This window comes from Acartia tonsa, chromosome 7 (genome assembly GCF_053477335.1).
Source record: "Acartia tonsa isolate MP-2025a chromosome 7, ASM5347733v1, whole genome shotgun sequence".
Lineage (NCBI taxonomy): Eukaryota > Metazoa > Arthropoda > Copepoda > Calanoida > Acartiidae > Acartia > Acartia tonsa.
This window is the reverse complement of record NC_137266.1, coordinates 40,141,775-40,163,346: the sequence shown is the minus strand read 5'-3', so window position 1 is coordinate 40,163,346 and position 21,572 is coordinate 40,141,775. Positions and strand designations below refer to the sequence as shown.

At 32.2% G+C, this 21,572-nt stretch overlaps 3 protein-coding genes across 10 annotated transcripts in view; 2 read left to right on the top strand and 1 right to left on the bottom strand.

The window, feature by feature from the left end:
• The window catches only part of Sgf11 (SAGA associated factor 11kDa), a 229,512-nt gene that overhangs the window by 27,113 nt on the left and 180,827 nt on the right, over nucleotides 1–21,572 (top strand). The window lies entirely within an intron of this gene.
• Nucleotides 1–21,572, top strand: part of LOC145323733 (interleukin enhancer-binding factor 3-like) — a 200,880-nt gene that overhangs the window by 27,114 nt on the left and 152,194 nt on the right. The gene's annotated exons all lie outside the window — the stretch shown is intronic.
• LOC145323730 (uncharacterized) overlaps nucleotides 1–21,572 on the bottom strand; it is a 57,451-nt gene that overhangs the window by 21,888 nt on the left and 13,991 nt on the right. For both annotated transcript variants that reach the window (XM_080166220.1, XM_080166219.1), the window contains exons 2-3: nucleotides 4,834–4,916; nucleotides 4,280–4,352 (exon numbers count right to left, since the gene is read on the bottom strand). In XM_080166220.1, the coding sequence (XP_080022346.1) occupies nucleotides 4,280–4,352; nucleotides 4,834–4,916 (156 nt within the window). The remainder of the gene's footprint in view (nucleotides 1–4,279; nucleotides 4,353–4,833; nucleotides 4,917–21,572) is intronic.

The following is a 21,572-nucleotide window of genomic DNA, read 5'->3' as shown; positions in this document are numbered from 1 at the left end:
AAGGTGACTTTTTAAATAGTGTCGAAAAATCCACAAATAAATAAATCTTTGTCAGCCCTGTTCTGCCATTTGTCATTATAACTCCCTGTCCCTGTGACTTATAATTCCTAGGAAATGAGCCATTCTCAGGAAAATAAGGGATAGGACACTGAAAAATAAATCTATTCCTCCCCCAAGTATTATAACAACTTAACAAGTACCTACTAACCTCAGTCTTTTTATGTGGTTTAAGTGGGAAATTTGGAGAACAATAATTTATCTTTCATTGAGCTATCCATGTTTCCCTGTGAATAAAACACATCTTGTCCAAATAATTCGGAAATACCAAACAAAAATGGCAATGGATGGTGCGAAAAAAAGTATTGCACAGATTTTCGCGGATAGTAAAATGAAATTTTTAAAAGAATTCATTCTATTAACTATTCTTGGAAAAATTTCTATAATACAATACATGACTTTTTAGGCCATGAACCTAACGGTTATTAACTGGATTCGAAGCCATACTGGAATTGCTGTTCCTTTATATTTTAATGTTCATGTATCTAAATAATCTATTAGAATACTTATAACCAACCTAATTTGCATGATCTAATAAATTAACAAGAAAATATTCAATAAAAAAGGGAGAGGTCATTTTCTAGTAAATCCCGTAAAGGTGTGTGTTATAAGGCCTAAAAATAGTAGTAGAACGATAAGGTGCTCTAGATATATGTATTCCCTATTGAATAGAACAATAGGGAAATTTTTTTTTTTTTTTTGATAACCGTACCTGGATTATCTAAAAAAAATACGAAATTTCTATCAAACGCTTTGTTTGGCTCAAACTGACAAAAATTTAAAAAAAATATAATTATAATAATAATGTTTTCTATAGGTACAAGGTAAAGGTTAAGAACAATCTATACCATTAAACAAAGGAAGAAGTCATTCTTTACAGGTTGATTTATTATAATTATATTTTTTTTTTATTTGTGTCAGTTTGAGCCAAACAAAGCATTTGATAGAAATTTAAGATATTCCAGGTACGGTTATCAAAAAAAAAAAAAAAAATTTCTTCCCTATTGTTCTATTCAATAGGAAATACAAATATATAGAGCACCTTATCGTTCTACTACTATTTTTAGGCCTTATAACACACACCTTTACGGGATTTACTAGAAAATGACCTCTCCCTTTGTTAAAAAAATCTACTTTGATTTCATCAATTCCAAAAAAAAAGTAATTTTTTGTAGCAAAGCTACTTTGTAAGTCAATTTAGTAGTCTGTATTGCAATATATTTATAAGTGGTTGATTTATAGGGGTACAGTCTCCAAAATTAATGAAAAAAATTCTGACCAAAAAACATTGGGACTATCTTCCAAAAACTTCGCTGCTTTTGGACATAATCATCCTAGTTGAATATAAAAAGTTATGAAGCGTGCCAAAACTGTTGTAAAACTTTATACAGTTGTTTGTTTTAAACTAACCATTTGCATTCTTTTATTGATTTAAAATTTTTAAAAGATTTTAAAAACTTTTAATTTCTAAAAATTGATGTCTTTTTGTTCTAAATTCGGTATGAAAAAGACAGGTGTAATGAAAACGAATAAAATAGCACAAAGACAATGATTTTTAGAATGATTTATAATAAAGAAAACTCCCATTCATTTATCCATCCATCCATTCATTACAATTATATTTCAGTTAACATTTGATATGGTGGGATTGGGGGGGGGGGGATGGTTATGTTGACTTTTTGCAATCACTGCGCTCCTTTTATCATTCAATATTAGCTGGGGGGGGGGGGGGTGATGATTTAATTGACTTAGTGTAATTAATGAGTTTGATTCTTGTAAGGCATATAAATGATTGACTAATATTAAGGAATAATGATTTAATCAAGACTAAATAAAGAAGGGGGGGGGGGGGGGTTGATTTTCTGTAATTAGTGAGTTTATGTAACATACTTAGAATATTAACAAAAAATATTCTTATAAATTCTTACTTTAAATCACAATTGTCTAACTCATTTTTGTAACACATTTTAAAACCATTCCTATAATCTTCTAAATTGCGTAATAGGAAATTTGAAAAAGGAAAAAGATAGATTGATACAGGCTTTGAATCATAAGTAGATAGATAGATAGAAAACCAAAAACAAAGATTGGTAGATAGATTGGAAGAGAGAGAGAAAGATAGAAAGAAAGGAGTAAGAAAGAAAGAGAGAGGATGTATAAAATTCAGAAGCCTGAGAAAATTTGATTTCAGATTCCCAAGACTCAAAATTTTTCACACAGGGGTTAAAACACAAAGGTTAGAATGTGTAACCTCAAAACCAAGGGATGGGGGGGGGGGCATTATACCCCCCCCCCCCCTGTTAAATATTTCTCAATGGTTAGGAACGGATGCATAGTAGATCTATTAAACTAATTTCATATAATTTTATATCAACTTTTCGTCAAATATGTTTTGTTTCAAATAAATCTTTAAAAGCTACTCTTTGACTAAGTAAAATGAATTTAAAAATCCACCAAGCAAAATATGTTTCAACATACCTACATGTTTTAGGTTTTTTCAATGCCAAATTATTCCATTAAAAAAAAGTTATAATCAAGAATGAAAAATACAAAATTGTAAGTTTCAAAGCCTTTTCTTAACAAATCTATAAAGGCTTTTTAAAAATAATGTTTATTATATTAGTTATATTAGTTGTATTTTGAAAGAAAATACTAAAATTATTACCAAAATAAAGGATTAATATTATGAAAAACAAGGGCAGTTTAATAAGTATGATGTATGTCTTATTCTACTATTTAATTATCAGAAAATTAATCCATATGCATGAAAATAAATCTACCAAAAATCCTTCCTATGCAAATAAAAAGCAAATCTCATCCCAAAACAAAGAAGCATATAAAAGCAAAACAAAATTGGTTCCCTGGGTCTTAAAGAAACATTAATATAACAGTAAGGTATCAAGCTTTATCAATCAGATATTATATTGTTATAATATGGTGTTAAGCAACCCAGAAAATAGTCTAAAACCCTACCGATTCTTATTTCTATTACTATACAAATTCCCTTTGCTTATTGGGATGTTTTTACCAAATAAAACAAATAAAAAATTGAGGAATTAAAAATTGTACGAAATATTTTTGGTAAATCTATGACTGAGGGGTGCGAATGTAAGTAGAAATTCTTTTCAAATATTCTTAAGAAAACAGCCATTTTGTAAAAACGTCGATTACGTCAGACTATTAAAAACAATACCCATGTATAATGATGTTGCCATGAAACTGGCAAATCTGTGCGTTTTTTAGACATGATACAGAAGTTATAGAATTGAAAGCGGCTATTGTTTTTAAGTAAAAAAAGAGTAAAATAAGAGTGAAAAAGAGTAAAATAAGAGCAAAATAAGATTTAGGTAAACAATAATTGAGTAAATTTAAAGATATATTGAATCACCCCCCAAAACTAAAAATTTAGCAATTCATCTTAGTGTAACCTAACTTCAAAATGCTAGACATAATATACCGTGCTACAAAAATGTTAAAAAAATAAAACAGCTAAACATTTCTATAATGGGATTAAAGCGTATTTATGTACGTTTTGGGGCAAGAAACTGTTTAATTAACATAAGAAATTTAGCGATAAACATGAATATTTTTTTTGAAATTTTAAGGCACCACCAAAACAATATTTTTTTACCTTTTCAGACAAAGAGAACTTATCTTTTTAAAGAAAATAAACAAAAATCCATGATAAATGAATTTTTTCCTAAAATCTGTCTATTTTGACTATTTGGCATAAAAATACAAACATCAATAGAGAGATAGATAAAGATAGAAAGTTAGATAGCAAGAAGATATATAATAACTAGCGGCTACGCCCCTAGAGGCCTCTAGGGGGACTTGAGGAGAGAGTCGAATTTAATAATTAAATTTCTTATTTTAGATTTTAAAAGAAAAAGTAAAAAAAAATTTTTTTTTGGGGGGGGGCGAAATTTTTTTTTTGGGGGGGTGCCTGCCCCGTCCCCCTCATTTTTAATTTTAGTTAATAAATTTAAAAAAATTTTTTTTTTTTGGGGGGGGGGATTTTTCATTTTTTGGGAGGGTTGGGGGTGTCCCACCCCCCAAGAAAATAGTTATAAACCTTCCCGAGACCTATGAGAAGCTACCCTGTTAAGGAGAACCCGATAGGTTCAGCGGTTAGCGAGATCCTTCGTTACAAACAAATAGACAAACAGACAAACACACAAACAGACAGACATCGTTCTACTTTGTATTATAGATGACCAACCTGTTACTGTGTTAGTGGAAGCATTGCTATCTAGTCTGGAGGTTAGGGGCGCAGGACCAGGAGGCCAGTAAACCTAAATAGATAGATAGATAAAGTTCAGATTGATAGATAGATTACATCTGATTAATAGAAAGATTATGAAACTCAAATGAAGTGTTTGTTTTTTTTGCTCGGTTTTGAACCTTTAACTCTGTGTACAAAAATATGTTTCTCTGAATGAGTTATTCTGAAGATATTGTAGGATGTAAAATGCAAAATATCTTTTAGAAAAACTAGAGAAACAAGTAAGAGAAGCTAAGCACTATAGAACTTAAACTCAAAGTTTATTTTGTCTTTAGCCTAAGATTTAAATAATTACTGAACTGATAGTTCTCTATTTTAGGGGAGCTTCAAATGGGTCCCGGGATGGTTTTAGGCTAGTTCATTTTCCAGTCTTTGAATTAGGCCATTTTTTTCCTTCCCTACCCATTTGAATACAGGGCCCCTAGATGCGAGGGGTGCTCTCGCTGTATATAGAGTATATAATAGAGTGATAAAATAGATGGTTAACCTACCTTCTTATTGCCGCTGGGTACCCAGTGAGTTCTCTCGCCCTCCCCCACTCCACGGTGGGTAAGCTCTAACAACATTCGGCCCTCTGAAAAAAATAAATCCTTATAATAAAGTAACAGGATGTCTGTATGTCTGTCTGACTGTTTATCTGTCTCCAACATTGATAGGTATCGTAAAGACCTGATCGCAATATTGATAGGTATCGTAGAGACTTGAACCAAAAAAACAAGTGCCACTAGAGGCCTCTAGGGGCGTAGCCACTAGTATTTAGATAAGTTGGTAAGATTTCTTTGTTTGTTCGTTATACTCTCCCTAACCACTGAACCGATTGAGTAACTAATTTAAAGGAAGCTTTTGATTGTTCCCGTGTGGGTTTTAGGCTATTTTAAATTTTTAATGCCCTTTCTTCCCTAAATACTTGAAGCGCAGCAGTTTTTAATGTAAAAGTAAAAAAATATCCTTACCGACAAACAGACTATAGACATACCCAAATTTTTGAGTAGCTATTTTTTTGTGATATTTTTTCAATTTTTACAAATAATAAAAAATCTATCAAATTATTGAATTAACACTTAAATATAAAACAAACAGATAGAGATTAATAAAATTAAATTAAAAAGGTAAACAATATATTATTTTTTTGCAAAGTAGCAAGAGAAAAGGGGGGGGGGCGAAAGTGACACTTTTTGAAACCAAAACTAAGAGTCAACAAAGGAACTCAACTAAAAAAAGGGTTACAGGTCTGAGATTTTGCATGGCAGTTGCTTTATAGGGGTACAATATGGAACTGTGAAGAAACGGCGGCGCAACCGCCGAAAACCGCCGTTTCCCGCCGTAATTTTTGTTGCCTTTTCTCGGCGGTTTTCGGCGGTTGCGCCGCCGTTTCTTCACAGTTCCATATTGTACCCCTATAAAGCAACTGCCATGCAAAATGTCAGACCTGTAACTCTTTTTTTAGTTGAGTTCCTTTGACTTTTAGTTTTGGTTTCAAAAAGTGTCACTTTCGCCCCCCCCCCTTTTCAACAATTTTCTCATCAATGTGAGAAAATGATATTATTTTCATCAAAAACAAACTTTTATCTTTTGGTAAAAATGGTTAATTTAGATTGAGATAAAATTGATTTTTTGTCTCTAGATTTTAGGGGCTTTGTTTCAGAGGTTGGATGGAAAATAGCCTAAAACCAACCTATAAGAAAGAGATAAATTAATAAAATTAGTTATAAAGAAGGGTGGTGTAGGAAGTAAACACCCCTGAAGTTTTAATAAAATTGAATTAACCCCTTGATTTAAAATTAAAACCTTATCTTTAAAACAAATATGATAATAAAATAAATAAATATTATAATCAAAATTAGGAAAATGTTAATTTTAAGTAAAAAATATCAAACCTTCAAATAAAAAGCCAATAATAGTTATGATGATCATGCTGTAATTGGTATCAATACAGATATATGATGATTCATTTTAACTGACAGAAAAGTTAAATGTATCCCTATCAGGGTGGGGAAAAACCCAGGGTTTTTTTAAAAAGCCCAGCCCAACCCAACCCAAAAACCCAACCCAAAAACCCTTTTTTTAAGGGTTTTTTTTGGGGTTTTATTGGTTTTTTTAAAAAAACCCTGGGTGGGTTTTTTTGGGTGGGTTTTTTGTATGCCCACCCTGATCCCTATATTACTGACAATGATATAATACTATTATTTCTTGACCTTTAGAAAAGCAAACACAGCAATAATAATAATGATATCATAATAAACAGGGATGCGGAGCCGCCATATTTTGTCGGAGCCGTTATTTTCGTTCAATAACGGCTCCAGCTCCGGGTTGGCTAAAAAAAGAGATTTTTTATTAATTATAATTTGGTAGATCTGTTGTTGTTTTCAAGTCCATTTTTCTCAAAACTTGAACTTTTAAACCTTGAAAAGACAAAATAAACTTTAAATTTTTTGTTGTTGTTGAGTTGTCCTTGATTTAGGTCGGAGCCGGAGCCGTTATTTTGTCGGAGCCGCACCAAAAATCTAACAGCTCCGCATCCCTGATAATAATTCTATTTTTATCAAAATTTTTTTTAGTAGCGAAGCTACTCTATTTCTAGGTCTTTCACTCTATTTCTAGGTCTTTCATGTCAAAAAGGGACATCTGTAAAAATACTGGTACCCATTGTTTCGAATAACATTCTCGTAATGGTTGCCTGAAAAACCTTGGGTACTTAATCAAACTTGCAGTGTTCAATCTTTAACACTTTTAATCTTCAAAAGGGTAAATTTTGTTTATCACAATGAGGAATGTACATCAATTTATCCTTTAACATACTAATAATAGAGCATCTTATCAAAAATTAGTTTTTACTTAGAAGATAAATTGTTTGATAAATAAATAACGAACTATTTTAATTCAATATTTGTAAGCACAACGTTTATTCTAAGATCTTTAACAATCAAAGTTCTTTGAGTTTTAAAATAAGACGATACAAACGGCTTTTATTAGAAGCTGAACTATAGAAAATTTAAAACTTGGGACTGGGAGCAAAAGTGCGACCCAGACAAAAAATTGTTCCAAACCCCCCTCCCCTCGAACTAATAAAGTATCATTTCAAAACTGATATGAAGGAGAAAAAGATTGTTTCTTTTGATTATACAGAACATAGGGACAAACATTCTTATATACAAATATTAGGTCAGTCAAAAAAAATCTTTTTTGACCATGGAAAGAAAAACGAAGTACCTATCGGGTTTTGTCGTATTTTCACAGTAGCTTTTGATAGGATATTTTAGTTTAGGTAAATGTTAATGGTTGCCCCGCAGGTTCAGGACCTCAGGGGCTAGAAATAGGAGAAAAGCTACTGTGAAAATACGACGAAACCCGCTACTTTATTTTCCTTCAATGAACCGGGTTTTTTTTCAATCCCATAATACAAGCAACAGAATTTTTAGACCATATATAAAATAAATACTATTTATAGTTGACTTATTATATGAATGTAATATGTATATGTATGTAGGTATGAGAGCTGTTCATATGTATATGTATGTAGGTATGAGAGCTGTTCTTGCACGAAGTGTACCTGCCAGTGGTTCAAGGAAGTGGAGAGCAATACTGAAGGTTCTACCATGCAGGAAGGTCGCCACAGAGGATCCAGTCTAAACGCAGCTCACCCCCTACCCCTACGGGGGGTTCAAGAAGGGCTAACTCCCCATCTTGGTAGAAAAACATAGTTACTGAAATGTTTACGAATCAAAACCAAATATTACCTGACCAAAGTGCACAAGAAGCTTCAGAAATGGAGAACAGGATGGCTGGCTGGCAAACCCAACGTGGACCAGACAGGCGGATGATCTTGAGCACAAGGTCTTCAGTTAGGATAGGATGTTGGAATGTTCAAACAATGTTTCAAGCGGGGAAAACCGAAATAGTGTTAAATGAAATGAATAGGTACAATGTTCAAATTCTGGGATTAAGTGAGTCAAGGTGGATAGGAACAGGTGAAGAAAACCTCAGAGATGGTGTCAAGCTACTTTACTCTGGTCACAGTCAACTAAATGCAAAACATACCCAAGGAGTTGCATTTATGCTATCTAAAAATGCACAAAAGTCACTCAAAAGCTGGGAACCCCATGGACCAAGAATCATAGAAGCATTTTGCAAAACCTCCATGAAAAATATTAATCTGAGGGTTGTCATGTGCTACGCTCCAACAAATGAAGCTGAAGATTTAGCTAAAGACAACTTCTACAGTAAGTTGGAGAGTGTGATTCAAAAAAAGTACTCAGCTAAGGATATCCTTATCCTTATGGGTGATATGAATGCAAAAGTTGGAGACAATAATGATGGTTATGAAAGAGTAATGGGTAAACATGGCCTTGGAACTATGAATAATAATGGTGAACGGTTTGCTGACTTTTGTCTGGAGAACAACCTGGTTGTTGGAGGCACTGTTTTTCCTCACAAAACAGTCCATAAATATACATGGACATCACCTGGTGACAGAGTTAGGAACCAAATTGACCATATCTGTATTTCCAAGAAATTCAGAAGATCTCTTTTAGATGTAAGAACTAAGAGAGGTGCTGATTGTAACTCAGACCATAACCTAGTCATAGCAAAAATACAGCTAAAACTTAAATTTATGAGAAATGAAAATTCCTACAGAGAGAAGTACAATTTAAATAAACTAGTCAATCCTGAAGTCAACCATGAATTTACATTGAAACTTACAAATAAATTTGCAATTCTGACAAATAACATAGATACAGATGACGAAGATGATGAAAACTCTACCAACAACTTAGATACTGTTGAAACAACATGGGAGTACATCAAAAAATCCTACAATGAAGTATGCATAGATGTTTTGGGTAAGAAAAAAAGAGAGGAGGAAGAATGGCTTTCAGTTAATAGTCTGAATCTTATTGAACAGAGAAAAGAGTTAAAGTTAAAACTCTGCAACTCTGACAGCTTGGAGCTCAAAGAATCCTACAGAATCCTGTCAAAAAGAATCAAAAAAAGTGTCAGGAGTGATAAACGGGACTACATTGATGCACTTGCTACCAAGGCTGAAAGTGCCGCAGCAAGAAATGATTCAAAAGAAGTCTACAATATCACTAAAAAGCTTATCAATAAGAAAGCATCCTCCACCCCTCTCATAAAGGATAAAGAAGGAAATACTCTCTCATCCTTTGAAGAACAGCAAGCCAGATGGGTTGAACATTTTAATAATGTTCTGAATCGGCCCCCTCCAGTAGGTAATATCAATATCCCTGATATCGATGAAGACCTTGCTGTGAACGTGGCTGCACCTACAAAAGAAGAAATCCTTAAATCAATTAGCTCTCTAAAAAATGGTAAAGCAGCTGGTCCTGATGATATACCAGCAGAAGCCATGAAAGCCAGCCAAGAGGTTTCTGCAGATGCAATAGAAGTACTTCTCAAGAAAATTTGGGAGAAAAACGAGATCCCTCAAGACTGGAAAGATGGACATCTTACTGTCCTTCCTAAAAAAGGTGATCTATCCATCTGCGATAATCACAGAGGCATAATGCTTCTGTCAGCTCCTGGCAAAGTGCTTAGCAAAATACTGCTAGAAAGATTAAAATCTGCTATTGACCAAAAACTAAGGAAAAACCAAGCAGGATTCAGGTCAGGAAGATCTTGCTCAGACCAAATAGTAACACTAAGAGTTATTATTGAACAATGCTTAGAAATGAGAAAACCCTGTATTATTAACTTTGTTGACTACCAAAAGGCGTTTGATAGCTTGGACAGGAACACCTTATGGAAAATACTGGCCTTCTATGGTGTCCCCAGAAAGATTATTGATATAATTAAATGCATGTATGATAATCAAAATGTTAAAGTTCTCTTCAAAGGCAAGCTCTCTAACTCTTTTATTGTACTAACAGGAGTTAGACAAGGCTGTCTATTGTCACCATTTCTATTCCTCCTTGCAATAGATTTCATTCTAAAATATTGCAATACTGGAAATGGCTTTCCTTGGGCTGGAGATGAAGAACTGGATGACCTAGATTTTGCCGATGATCTAGCAGTAATCTCTGACTCAGTTAACAAGATTCAAGACAAAACCAACGAAATCAAAGATAGATCAGAAGCAGTAGGATTACTAATCAATGCAGCTAAAACTAAGATTTTAAGAATTAACATTGACGACAACACACCTGTTCTGTTGGATAATGAGGAAATTGAAGCTGTAAACAGCTTCACATATCTAGGAAGCATTGTCAACAAAGAAGGTGGAACTGAAGAAGATGTAAACAGCAGACTAAAGAAAGCCAGAAATGCGTTTGGAATGCTTACTAAAATATGGAGATCAACACACATCAGAACAAATACAAAAATCAAAATATTTAACTCAAATGTTAAGTCTATACTATTATATGGATCCGAAAGCTGGAGTCTTACTAAGAAACTAGAATCAAAAATACAAGTTTTTATAAATACCTGTCTCAGAAGAATATTAAAGATATTTTATCCACAAATTATTTCTAATACTGACCTCTGGAACCTTACCAAACAACCCCCCGTACATATGCAAATTAAGAAAAGAAAATATAGATGGATAGGACATACTCTGCGGCGACCTATAACCGAGGTACAAAGAGAAGCTTTGACCTGGGAACTAGAAGGCTCCAGGCGGCGTGGTGCACCAAAGCTTACCTGGAGACGCAAGCTCACATCTGAACTCAGAGAGCTAGACAAAACCTGGGAGGAGATTGAAGCCTTGGCACAAGTCAGAACATCTTGGCGAAGATTCGTGAACAGCCTAAGTCCCCCTGTTGGATAATATGGCTGTAAGTAAGTAAGTAAGTAATATGTATAACACTATTTAACCAATAATGAGGATGAATTGTTCCAGCAGTGTTTCTATTGGTCCAATTAAATGATCAATCATCTAAATTATCTATATTTATTGATATTTATGTTATACATATTATTTTTACGATTATCAAATCCAATCCTTGAGGCTACTATATTTTTTAACGGATTTCTTCGATTCGTTTCAAAGTCTAATTTCATTTCGATCGTTTTTCTTATCATGGCGCTTTTTAGACACCGTAGCATGGCTATAAAAGCGACATGTTATGTGAAACACTTCTATTCTTTCATTTGATTTGAAAAAAAAACGATGCTCAATAGTTGGTCATTATGTTTTGTACATTTTAAGACTTAAAATATAAATCAACATGCATTACAGTCAAAAAAGTAATGACCTAAATATATTTAAAGCTAAAGTAAATTGTTAATTTTTGAATGTTCAAAAAGTACAAAAAATACTTTCTTTTTTAAGGCATCAAAAAAAGATGTCTTAAAGCAGTAGGAAAAAAGAAAAAAGGGGAGTTGAAATAGTTTGTTTTTAAATTATCATTGATATTCAACCAAGAAATTTTAGTTCAATAATAAAAATAGTTTTTAAAAGGATGATTTCATCTTTATATACTTTGAATTTTGAAAAAAAGATAACTAAATCCTTCTAATGGTAGGTAATCACTCTGAATTATTTTTATATTTTTAAAGATATTTTAAGGTGGTGGTTTGACCCCCCCCCCCTTCCCTTCCCTTCTCAAGGGCCCCTAGAAGCCTTTTGGGGAGGAGGGGTTTAATAAAGAAGAGCTCCCCCCTCAAATACGCCAATATTTAATCGTGTGCTGAGTTTAGAATTACTGATTCAATAAAGTTTTATGTTTCTCTTTTCATCTTCCAATCTTTATTTTAAAACAGGTATCTTAAAAACAGCAAAAATGTAATGAATAGAGTTTAGCTAATTAAAAGTCAAATTGAGATTTTCATAAATTAAAATTACTTGTCGTTTGATTGAGTTTTGAATAAACGATTTATTTTATAAAGTTTTTTATGTCTGAAGCTTAAGATTTCAATAAAAACTGAAACGATGAGGTTCTTCTTTTAAGAAAAGCACCACTACTTGGTTGGTTTCAGGCTATTCTATTTTTAGATTTGAGTCTTGGGATGGTTTTAGACTATTATTCTGTCCGTTAACTTCCCTTAGAAGCTAATAACGTAGCCGCTAGAGTTCAATATAATCACGAACCTTTTATGTTTCAATAATATTCAAATAACTGTAAATTTTACCTAAATCTTAGTCTGCCCTGTTCTACAATACGTCGTAGTTTTGTAAAAACACCAATTCTCGTACCTTTGCTACGTTTAAAGAATAAAATATGTCTTTGCTAATAAATTTCTGTATCAAATAACAAACAAGAAGAGAACAAGCACGATTTTCGTGTCACTTGAGCGCAGCTAAGAAAATAAATTAACAGTGATCTAAAGGGATAAGACAATGGTCGATACATTACTGTATTTATACTCCTTCTGTAGATTACAATTAGTAGTTGAAAAATTTGAACACTTACTGAACCAACCAATTAAAATTCACTAGAAGTCCCCAAAGGTTGTAAAGCCAACGAATAAGAAAACGTCATTTAAAAACTTTGGGGACTAGTACAAAGTCCATAAAGATAAAAGGAAAGTAGCAAAAGAATTTTTCGAAGGAAGGTGTTAAGTATTTTTTTAGGATAAAATATTTTGATAGAGAAATCTGGCAAAATTGTTTCAGAAACATAAGACAGTTATTCATAAAATATGTACATTAATAGATATATAATAAGTGGATATTGTGGGAGATTCTCGCATACACCAAAAAAATGATTTTCACAGCTGGCTAATATAACAATACCCCCCCCCCCCTAATGACTTTACCATTCCCCCTAACCTGATCATGGAGGAACGTATTGACTAATATCTGAGGACTTTATTATACTAGCAACCTAAATTGATGAAAATTCCTCTGTCGCAATGTCCATATATTATATATCGATTACTACCTACCTTTTTTTTAGATTTGCTTTTAATCTTAATTTTTTGATAAAATAAATGTCTTACTAATACTTGACTAAATTTGTCCTATCCTACAATTTGTTTTTCAGACTACTTTTTCATATTCTGTGTAGAAGAAACTAAAAAATCCTTAAAAAGGGAGAGGTCATTTTCTAGTAAATCCCGTAAAGGTGTGTGTTATAAGGCCTAAAAATAGTAGTAGAACGATAAGGTGCTCTAGATATATGTATTCCCTATTGAATAGAACAATAGGGAAATTTTTTTTTTTTTTGATAACCGTACCTGGATTATCTAAAAAAAATACGAAATTTCTATCAAACGCTTTGTTTGGCTCAAACTGACAAAAATTAAAAAAAAATATAATTATAATAATAATGTTTTCTATAGGTACAAGATAAAGGTTAAGAACAATCTATACCATTAAACAAAGGAATAAGTCATTCTTTACAGGTTGATTTATTATAATTTTATTTTTTTTTATTTGTGTCAGTTTGAGCCAAACAAAGCGTTTGATAGAAATTTCAGATATTCCAGGTACGGTTATCAAAAAAAAAAAAAAAAATTTCTTCCCTATTGTTCTATTCAATAGGAAATACAAATATATAGAGCACCTTATTGTTCTACTACTATTTTTAGGCCTTATAACACACACCTTTACGGGATTTACTAGAAAATGACCTCTCCCTTAGTAGCTTGAGGATTTAAACACTAAAAAGGCGTCATCACTTAATTTTGTGTGTAAGAGTGTGTGTGTGTGCAAATTTCACACACACACACACACACACCACACAGAAAAATATAATGGGTAGGTAGTATCAAAGCCTAACACTTGGCATAAAGGTTGTTCAATTAAAGTAGACAAAAAAATCCAACTTTTACAAATAGATAACATTTAAATAGATCTTATAATCTACAGTTCTCTTTTCTTAACCTAACCTAACCGACAAATATAAGATGTATACTTACAAAAAAGGTTTTTTTATTGCTATTTTAAATTAACATGTTTGCAAGAATGTAAAAACTGTTCACATATGAAGCTCTGAGTATAAAATTTCACCCAGGGCATCCTATAAATACCATCCTAAAACTAAAGGCATCCATACAATTATGCTAAATTAAGTAATATAATGTGTTTCTGTCTGTTTATAAATTAAAATCTCAGAAACTTCTTGTTCAAAAAGCTATAGCAACTTATTAAATATTATATATATTAGTCATAAAAAAAGAAGTATAATGGTTAAAAAAATACCATAAAAATACCATACGAAGGAAGAAAATGTTTTTGGTGGTTTCTTAAAAATACTTAAGTTTTTCTCGAAGCAAAAGGCAATTTGATGACCAACTAACTTAGGCTTTGCAATATGTCCTCAAAAAGTACATTTTAAGTAGGTATCTAGTACGAACATAAAATAAGTAATAGTTTAAATTGTTATGCTACAAAACGGCCACACCTAAAAGTACAATGCTATAATTTGCCAAGCTTTGAAATGGCCATACTCAAAAAAAATATGCTTTAAAACAGCCACACCACGAAACAACACATCCATGCTATTAAGTGGCCACGCTCCAAAATGACGGTTAGGACTTGACGTTACGCACCAAAGATTTCTGTAATATTAGGGACCACAGAGGTGTGGCAACGAAACAACCAAAAAAGTACTTTAACAGAAAAGACAAATATTTTATTTAAGTGTTGTAAAGGACAGAAAAATATTTATTTTAAGTCAAAAATATGAACATTAAAAGATTAAAACAATACAGAAAAATATTTTTTTTATAGCAATTTTTCGGGGACACCGTCAAAAATCCGAAACTTTAGTTGAGAGAGGAAGGAAGAGAAAGAATAGGGGGGTCAAATTATAAAATTAGGTCTGGTAGATAGTGGTTTCTACAGTCTTTTAGATATAGGTCTGTGTCATAACAGTAGCAAGCTACGGCATACAAAAACTATATTGTCATTCTATAGTATTAAAAATCCATTTTTGAGAAGAAATGTACTTATTTGTAAGTTAAAGAAATTAAAACTTTCTTAAAGCCATCGACTTGACAATAATGAAGATTTCCTAAAAATTAAAATCCAAATGGTTCAGTGGTTTATGAGATCTCGGAAAGAATAGCCAAAGTTTTCTGGAAGATATTTCATATTACGTCAAAAGAAGCAACACATCATGCAGACCGACGTATAAGCCAATACTAATAGAGTAGCTTCGCTTCTACCAAAATAAAGGATTTAGATTAATTTCGAAGCTGTCTCGTAAAATTAAAGAAATTGGTCCTTGACGTGCTGTGCGTCGAAATTAAGCCTTTTTTTGGGCTAGCCATGATGGGAAAATGGTTTTGGTCCTGTGAAATTTTTAGAATTTAGTAGCGAAGCTACTCTATAATAAACTATCTCAATTGTCCGTTTAAATGCATTGAGCTTGCTTTAAATACTTAAAAAGTATAGGTATGGGTCAATCGTTCGGTTGATTGACAAATTGTTATGATATATCGTAACGTTCCCTCAATTTTTTACGCTAATTTTGAACATACTTGTGCTTGTTTGACAAACCGACAATTCAAGATAAAAATCATTACGTTCATAAATCTAAATTTCTTTTTTTTTACATTTTTATCTTTGTACGCTTCAGTTGCACATGTGCTCCCAAGAAAGGCACATCTTATTTTGAAGTGTGTAATTAGATCTATGTCAAAGTATATAATGATCTAATAGCTCCTAACATAGTATATTTTCAATATTGCATAACCCTCATCTAACTAAGTGATACAAATAAAAATAGTGCAACCAAGCATTTGACCATCAATGCATAGATAAAAGACAATTTTCTATATTTTTTCATCATATTTTATAATATTATTAAAAATTATCCTCAGCAAGAATGTTTAATAAGATCACAAGAAATATTCTTGAAAAAAATAATATGTCTAATGATGTTGACATAGAGTCACTAACTACAGAGTCTAAAGATACCAAAACTGCCCCTAAAAATGACTCTGTTAAATCAGTAAGAGCAAGTCTCCAAGAAGCTCTGAAGGTAATATCTTTACTCCAAGACAGAATTACTGCCCTAGAAAAGGTCAACAACAACACATCTACAGATAAGTGTTCTACTTGTCACTCAGACATAAAAAGAATAAAAGATATCCTAGGTATCAACGACGCCCCCAAACCCAACTGCACACTCAACTCTCACAATTCTGAACCAGAACTTGCTAAGATCCACAAAGCCAGACACATTGTGAACATAGGTGACCTCATTCATGTCGACAAAATCACGTGGAAATATGGAGGAAGCCACAGTGAACAGATTATGGCATTGTTTGGTAATAGCCAGGCTATAGTGAAAATATATCAATTAAAGCCTAAAGTTGTGAATGGGAAATCCCTTTATCCAGTGAATATATACTTCAGTTCTGAAGTTGCAAGTGATAAAGCTATCTCAATACTGAAATCTGTTTGTGACAAGGCTGGTAAGAGAATGCCAACTGTTCAATACGCCCTAACAGGCTTCCCAACACTACAGAAACGTGTCAGAGATGTTTCTTCTATTCTCAGCTTGGCAAAACAGAACAAAGAAATTACTGCCTATTCTATTATGAATTTCTCTATGGCAAAAGACAAATCCATAATCCCACTATATTCTGTTAAAGTTACTGAGAATGGACCATGGAGCAAGTATATAGAGAGTCGAACTATCAACCCAGACAGCGCAAGCAACGGACATATATTTCAGGAAAGCACTAACACAGAGGAAGCGCAGATCCACATTCAAACATTGACTGGAAAGATTATGGAACACATTCAGTCATTAGACCGCACAAACACTTCTATCAACCCTAAAAGGAACATCCAACAGAAAACTAACAAACACAACACTCCCTCAGATTCTGTGGACGGCATCAACAATTATCAAAACTCTAACCCTTTTATCAACAGTACTCATCAAAGTAAACGCGGACGCTCTTCCTCTTCTAGCCCATTTCTCCATGCCACAAAAAAACAGTTTTACAATATTCCCTCCAACGATCATCACAATACCTCCCCCTTTCTATACTCTCCACCACAGCAAACCCACATCTCCACATCCCCCCCTCCCCTCCAACAATTATATCCTATCACAAGCGTTCCTACAGTAACACAGCACCCCAGTCTAGCACCAGTCCACCTACACACTGGCATAGCCCCGCAGGGATACAACCACAGCAACTTCCAGACACACCAACAAACCTACAACCAACAGCAAAATCCAGGCCTAACTTATAATAGCTACAATGTGTAATATGATGATTTAAAATGTAGAATATGTTTTTACATAAGTTGCATTTTTAGGAGAATCTTTCATTGATTTGCCTTTAAATTTTTGGCTGTTGTCCAAAGCCAATTCTCATATTTAAATTTGGACTAAGAATTTCAAAAGTTTGGCTTTTGATTCCCTTTTTTATAGGAACACTCATTGTTTGTTTCTTCCCCCCCCCCCCTTCTTCTTATTATTATATAGTTATATTATTAGTTTTAAGTTAAGATTAGAATGCAATTTGACTCCTCTTTTAACATAAGATTTGTTAACTGTCGTGGTCTAGGGCTCCTCTCAAGTAACAGCAAAAGGCATAGACTAAATAGGATTTCACACAAAATCAAAGAACTGGAATACTCCAATAATGGCATACCTTCCTTATATGCTCTCTTAGAAACAAAATTAAAACCTAGCAAAAATACCCCAAATCTCCCAAATAATTGTAGTTACATCGGGGAAACGTCAGGAGGAAAAGGAGGGATACTATTATATTCTCATAATAGCTTGGAAACTGAAAATTTTAAAGTAATTTCATCAAATCATGCATGTTACATTAGACTGAAGATAAAAGAAAAATATATTGAGAACATTATAGTGTATCTCCCATGCGACATATTGGAGTGTTTTACTGTTCTTTCTGAAATCGAAAAATTCATTGTAAACAATAATATAAGCAATTTTTGCATATATGGTGATTTCAATATATCATTTGATTCACCTCACCATTCTTGTAAAGCTAAGCGGTTACAAAAATTTCTAAGCAAATTTAACTTGTTTGATCTAGCAGACAAATTAGGCAGTAATCATGCATATACTTGGTCCACTATTCGAAATAAAAAATTACATACTAGCAATATAGATCATTTTTTTGTCAATTTCGATGGTTTTACTTCCATAAGATTTGAGCACAATAGCTTTAGTGACCACATGCATGCGACAGTTAGCTTTAAAAAACCATACGTATATACATCTCCTAAATGGAAAAATTATTTATTTCGAAATAAGGACTTTACCTCTATGCTAGAAAAAAAAGCTACTGAATTTTTGTTCGATTACGCAGATCCCGGCATTTTATTAAAGTCTAAAGAATTTTATGTTGAAAACCCAACTTGCTTAGATAATGAAATGTCATTTAATAGCCTCGAGTATAAAGATACAACTGCTTTTTTTAAACTTCTGAAGCATCTTAAAAATGAACATGATCGTTTTTTCTCTAAATATAAACTGAAAAACTTTCATAAAACACAAGAATTTAACAAGCAAGTTAACATGTTGTATGAAAATTTAAGTAGATATAACTCCAGAGATACATTAAATCAAATCCAAAATCTAGTAAAAACCCAACAAGATTATTTCAAAGGTCTAGTTTTTACACAAGCGGAATTTAAATATATGCAAAGATTAAAAGTTGATGGGGCAAACAATAGCTATACATTTAAACATATTCCAAATCTTAAGAAGCAGAATTACAAATTAAAAATTGATGGTAATACAGTAACATGTCCCCATAAACTAGCAAATATATTTGCAGAAAATCATGCCAAAATTGTGTCCCCTGAAAACATCCCCCCCTCTGAATTAAAGGGTTTACTAGAGGACTATGATTTGACATTAGATGAAATATTTCCGCAAATTAAAAGTCTTACTTCTCCTTATTCTACATCTATTGAGTTTAAGAATATAATTAAGTCTATGAAAAACTGTTCTGCCCCAGGAATTACTTCAGAAACAAAAATTCTATTTGAGTTCTTAATTAATATTTTTCCAAATTTTATAACAAGAGCTTTGAATAACTTATACAATATCGACATTGATCAAAGCCCCTTTAAATTCATAAAAGATAGAAATATAATTTTCATTGCCAAGAAAAATAGTGACCTTTTGTCACCTGACGACTATCGTGGCATAGCGTTATTGGAAACTGTGTATAAAATTCTGTCTAAGGCACTGAATAAAAAACTTAATGTCCATCTTCATAAAATTATTCATAGTCAACAATTTGGCTTTGTTCCTAACAGAACAATGTCCAATGCATCAATTAACATTACAGCCGCCATAAACCACATTGTTAAAAAGAAGGACAATGCTCAAATCATTGCACTTGATTGGTCACGTGCCTTTGACACAATTTTACCCTCAGTTATTGACTCAATCTTATTGCATATATTTCCCAATGGTAGTTTTGCAAAAACGTTTAATCAACTTACAAATAACGGTAGATTTAGAGTAGCTATAAAAGGAACATTCTCCAAATTCTACAAGTTAAAAAGGGGGTCAGCTCAAGGTGACCCACCCAGTGGAAGTAAATTTATAATTACAAACCATATATTTATAAGATGCTTAATCAGCGAAAAATTAAAGCATATTTTCTATAAGATTGGAAAGAAACATACCAAACCTAAAAGTTTTGCTGATGATTCTATTTTAATTTCTCAATTGAAGACAAATAAGGATGTTAATGATTTAAAACAGTTATTGCACAAACTTGAGAAAGGTATCGGGCTTCATATAAACTTTAGTAAGACAAAAATTTTAACCCATGGCACCTTCCCCCCCGATCTTGCTTCTATAGGGAAAATTGTCGACAAACTTAAACATCTTGGAATTTACCTCTCCTTTAATCAAAATTTAGCAAGAATTCATACTTATGATGAATTATGTAGTAAACTTGAAAAAAAAGCAAAGTCAATTCCTCTAAAAAGCAGTTATAATTAAATATCATACAGATATAAAATTTCACAAAATCGTATAGAACAAGATTTCACTCAGGGTGGTTTGAACTTTCTAAAACCTGACACCCAAGCATTTTCAATATGGTTAAATAGTTTTATGAATTGTCTAAGATTTTCTTCCCAACATAATGATACTACCATTAGCTTAATTTTAGAACATAAACATCTAAACATTCAAGCAATGTTACCTACATTTAGTTATAAAACAATAATTGAGCATCAAAATTTCTTTAAGAGTCTTTATCCATGTGCAGGTGGTAATTATTTTCATAAGCTAAGTGAGTTTTTTTATGATTTAGAACATGAACCATCCACGTTTTTCCAATCCCCCATTATTTCATCCAATTTTGCTAATATTTCAACACCTTTTAATAAACACGATGAAAATATATTACTTAAAACTAAGAAGCTAACCATCGCTTCCATATTTGAAACAAGAAAAATTGATGAAAAAGTATTGTTTTTGCCATGCATAAAATCTGATCTATCGAATATAATTAGAGATGTTTCTTTAATAAATAAATTGAGTAAACTAGTAGAGTCAACAAAAACAGCTTTTCCTAGAGATTGTGTGTTTAGCATGAAGAGAGCAAAGCAACTTTTGATTCCAATTGGAACAGTTTTTTTAAAGAACAAATCTGTATTTTCTCTCCATTTTAAACTAATTCATAGAAATAAAAACTCATGTGAGCTACCTGCACTAAAAACTAGAGTGAGTGATAAGTTATATATTCCAGACAAAGAAATGCTTTCTATGTCGTTAAAAAAAATATTTAGCATGCCAATTATTTTATATTATAAAAATTTTATCCTTGAACAAATGAACAGAACATTAAATAGTAAAAATAAACTATATAAATTTAAATTAACTGATTCAAATTTATGTTCAAAATGTAATATAATAAGTTCAACAGAACATGCCCTCTATTTCTGTGTGTTTCCTACCTATTTTATACATAAACTTGCATTATTTCTAGATTATGTTCTAAATGATAGTAAGCCAGAATTCATCTTTTTAAAAGAAAACTTTTACTTATACAATATGTTTTATGAAGGCTTTTCAAACGATTTCTATCTACAATTATCCCATTTAATTTTAGTTGCAAAAGATAGATCTTTAAAAATAAGCATAGAGGACGATTTCATTAAGTGGGATGACAACAATTTCTATGCACACTCTATTCTTTTATCTCAATTTACTTGTAAACTCCTTCATAATGCTGGCTTGAATAACAATATAATATATGATTTTATTAATTTCATATCAAACTAAGCCTAACATACACATTGTTTCTTTTATTCGTTCTATGTGGATCGATTTATGTCTTAATTTTATCTTTTTATTATTAT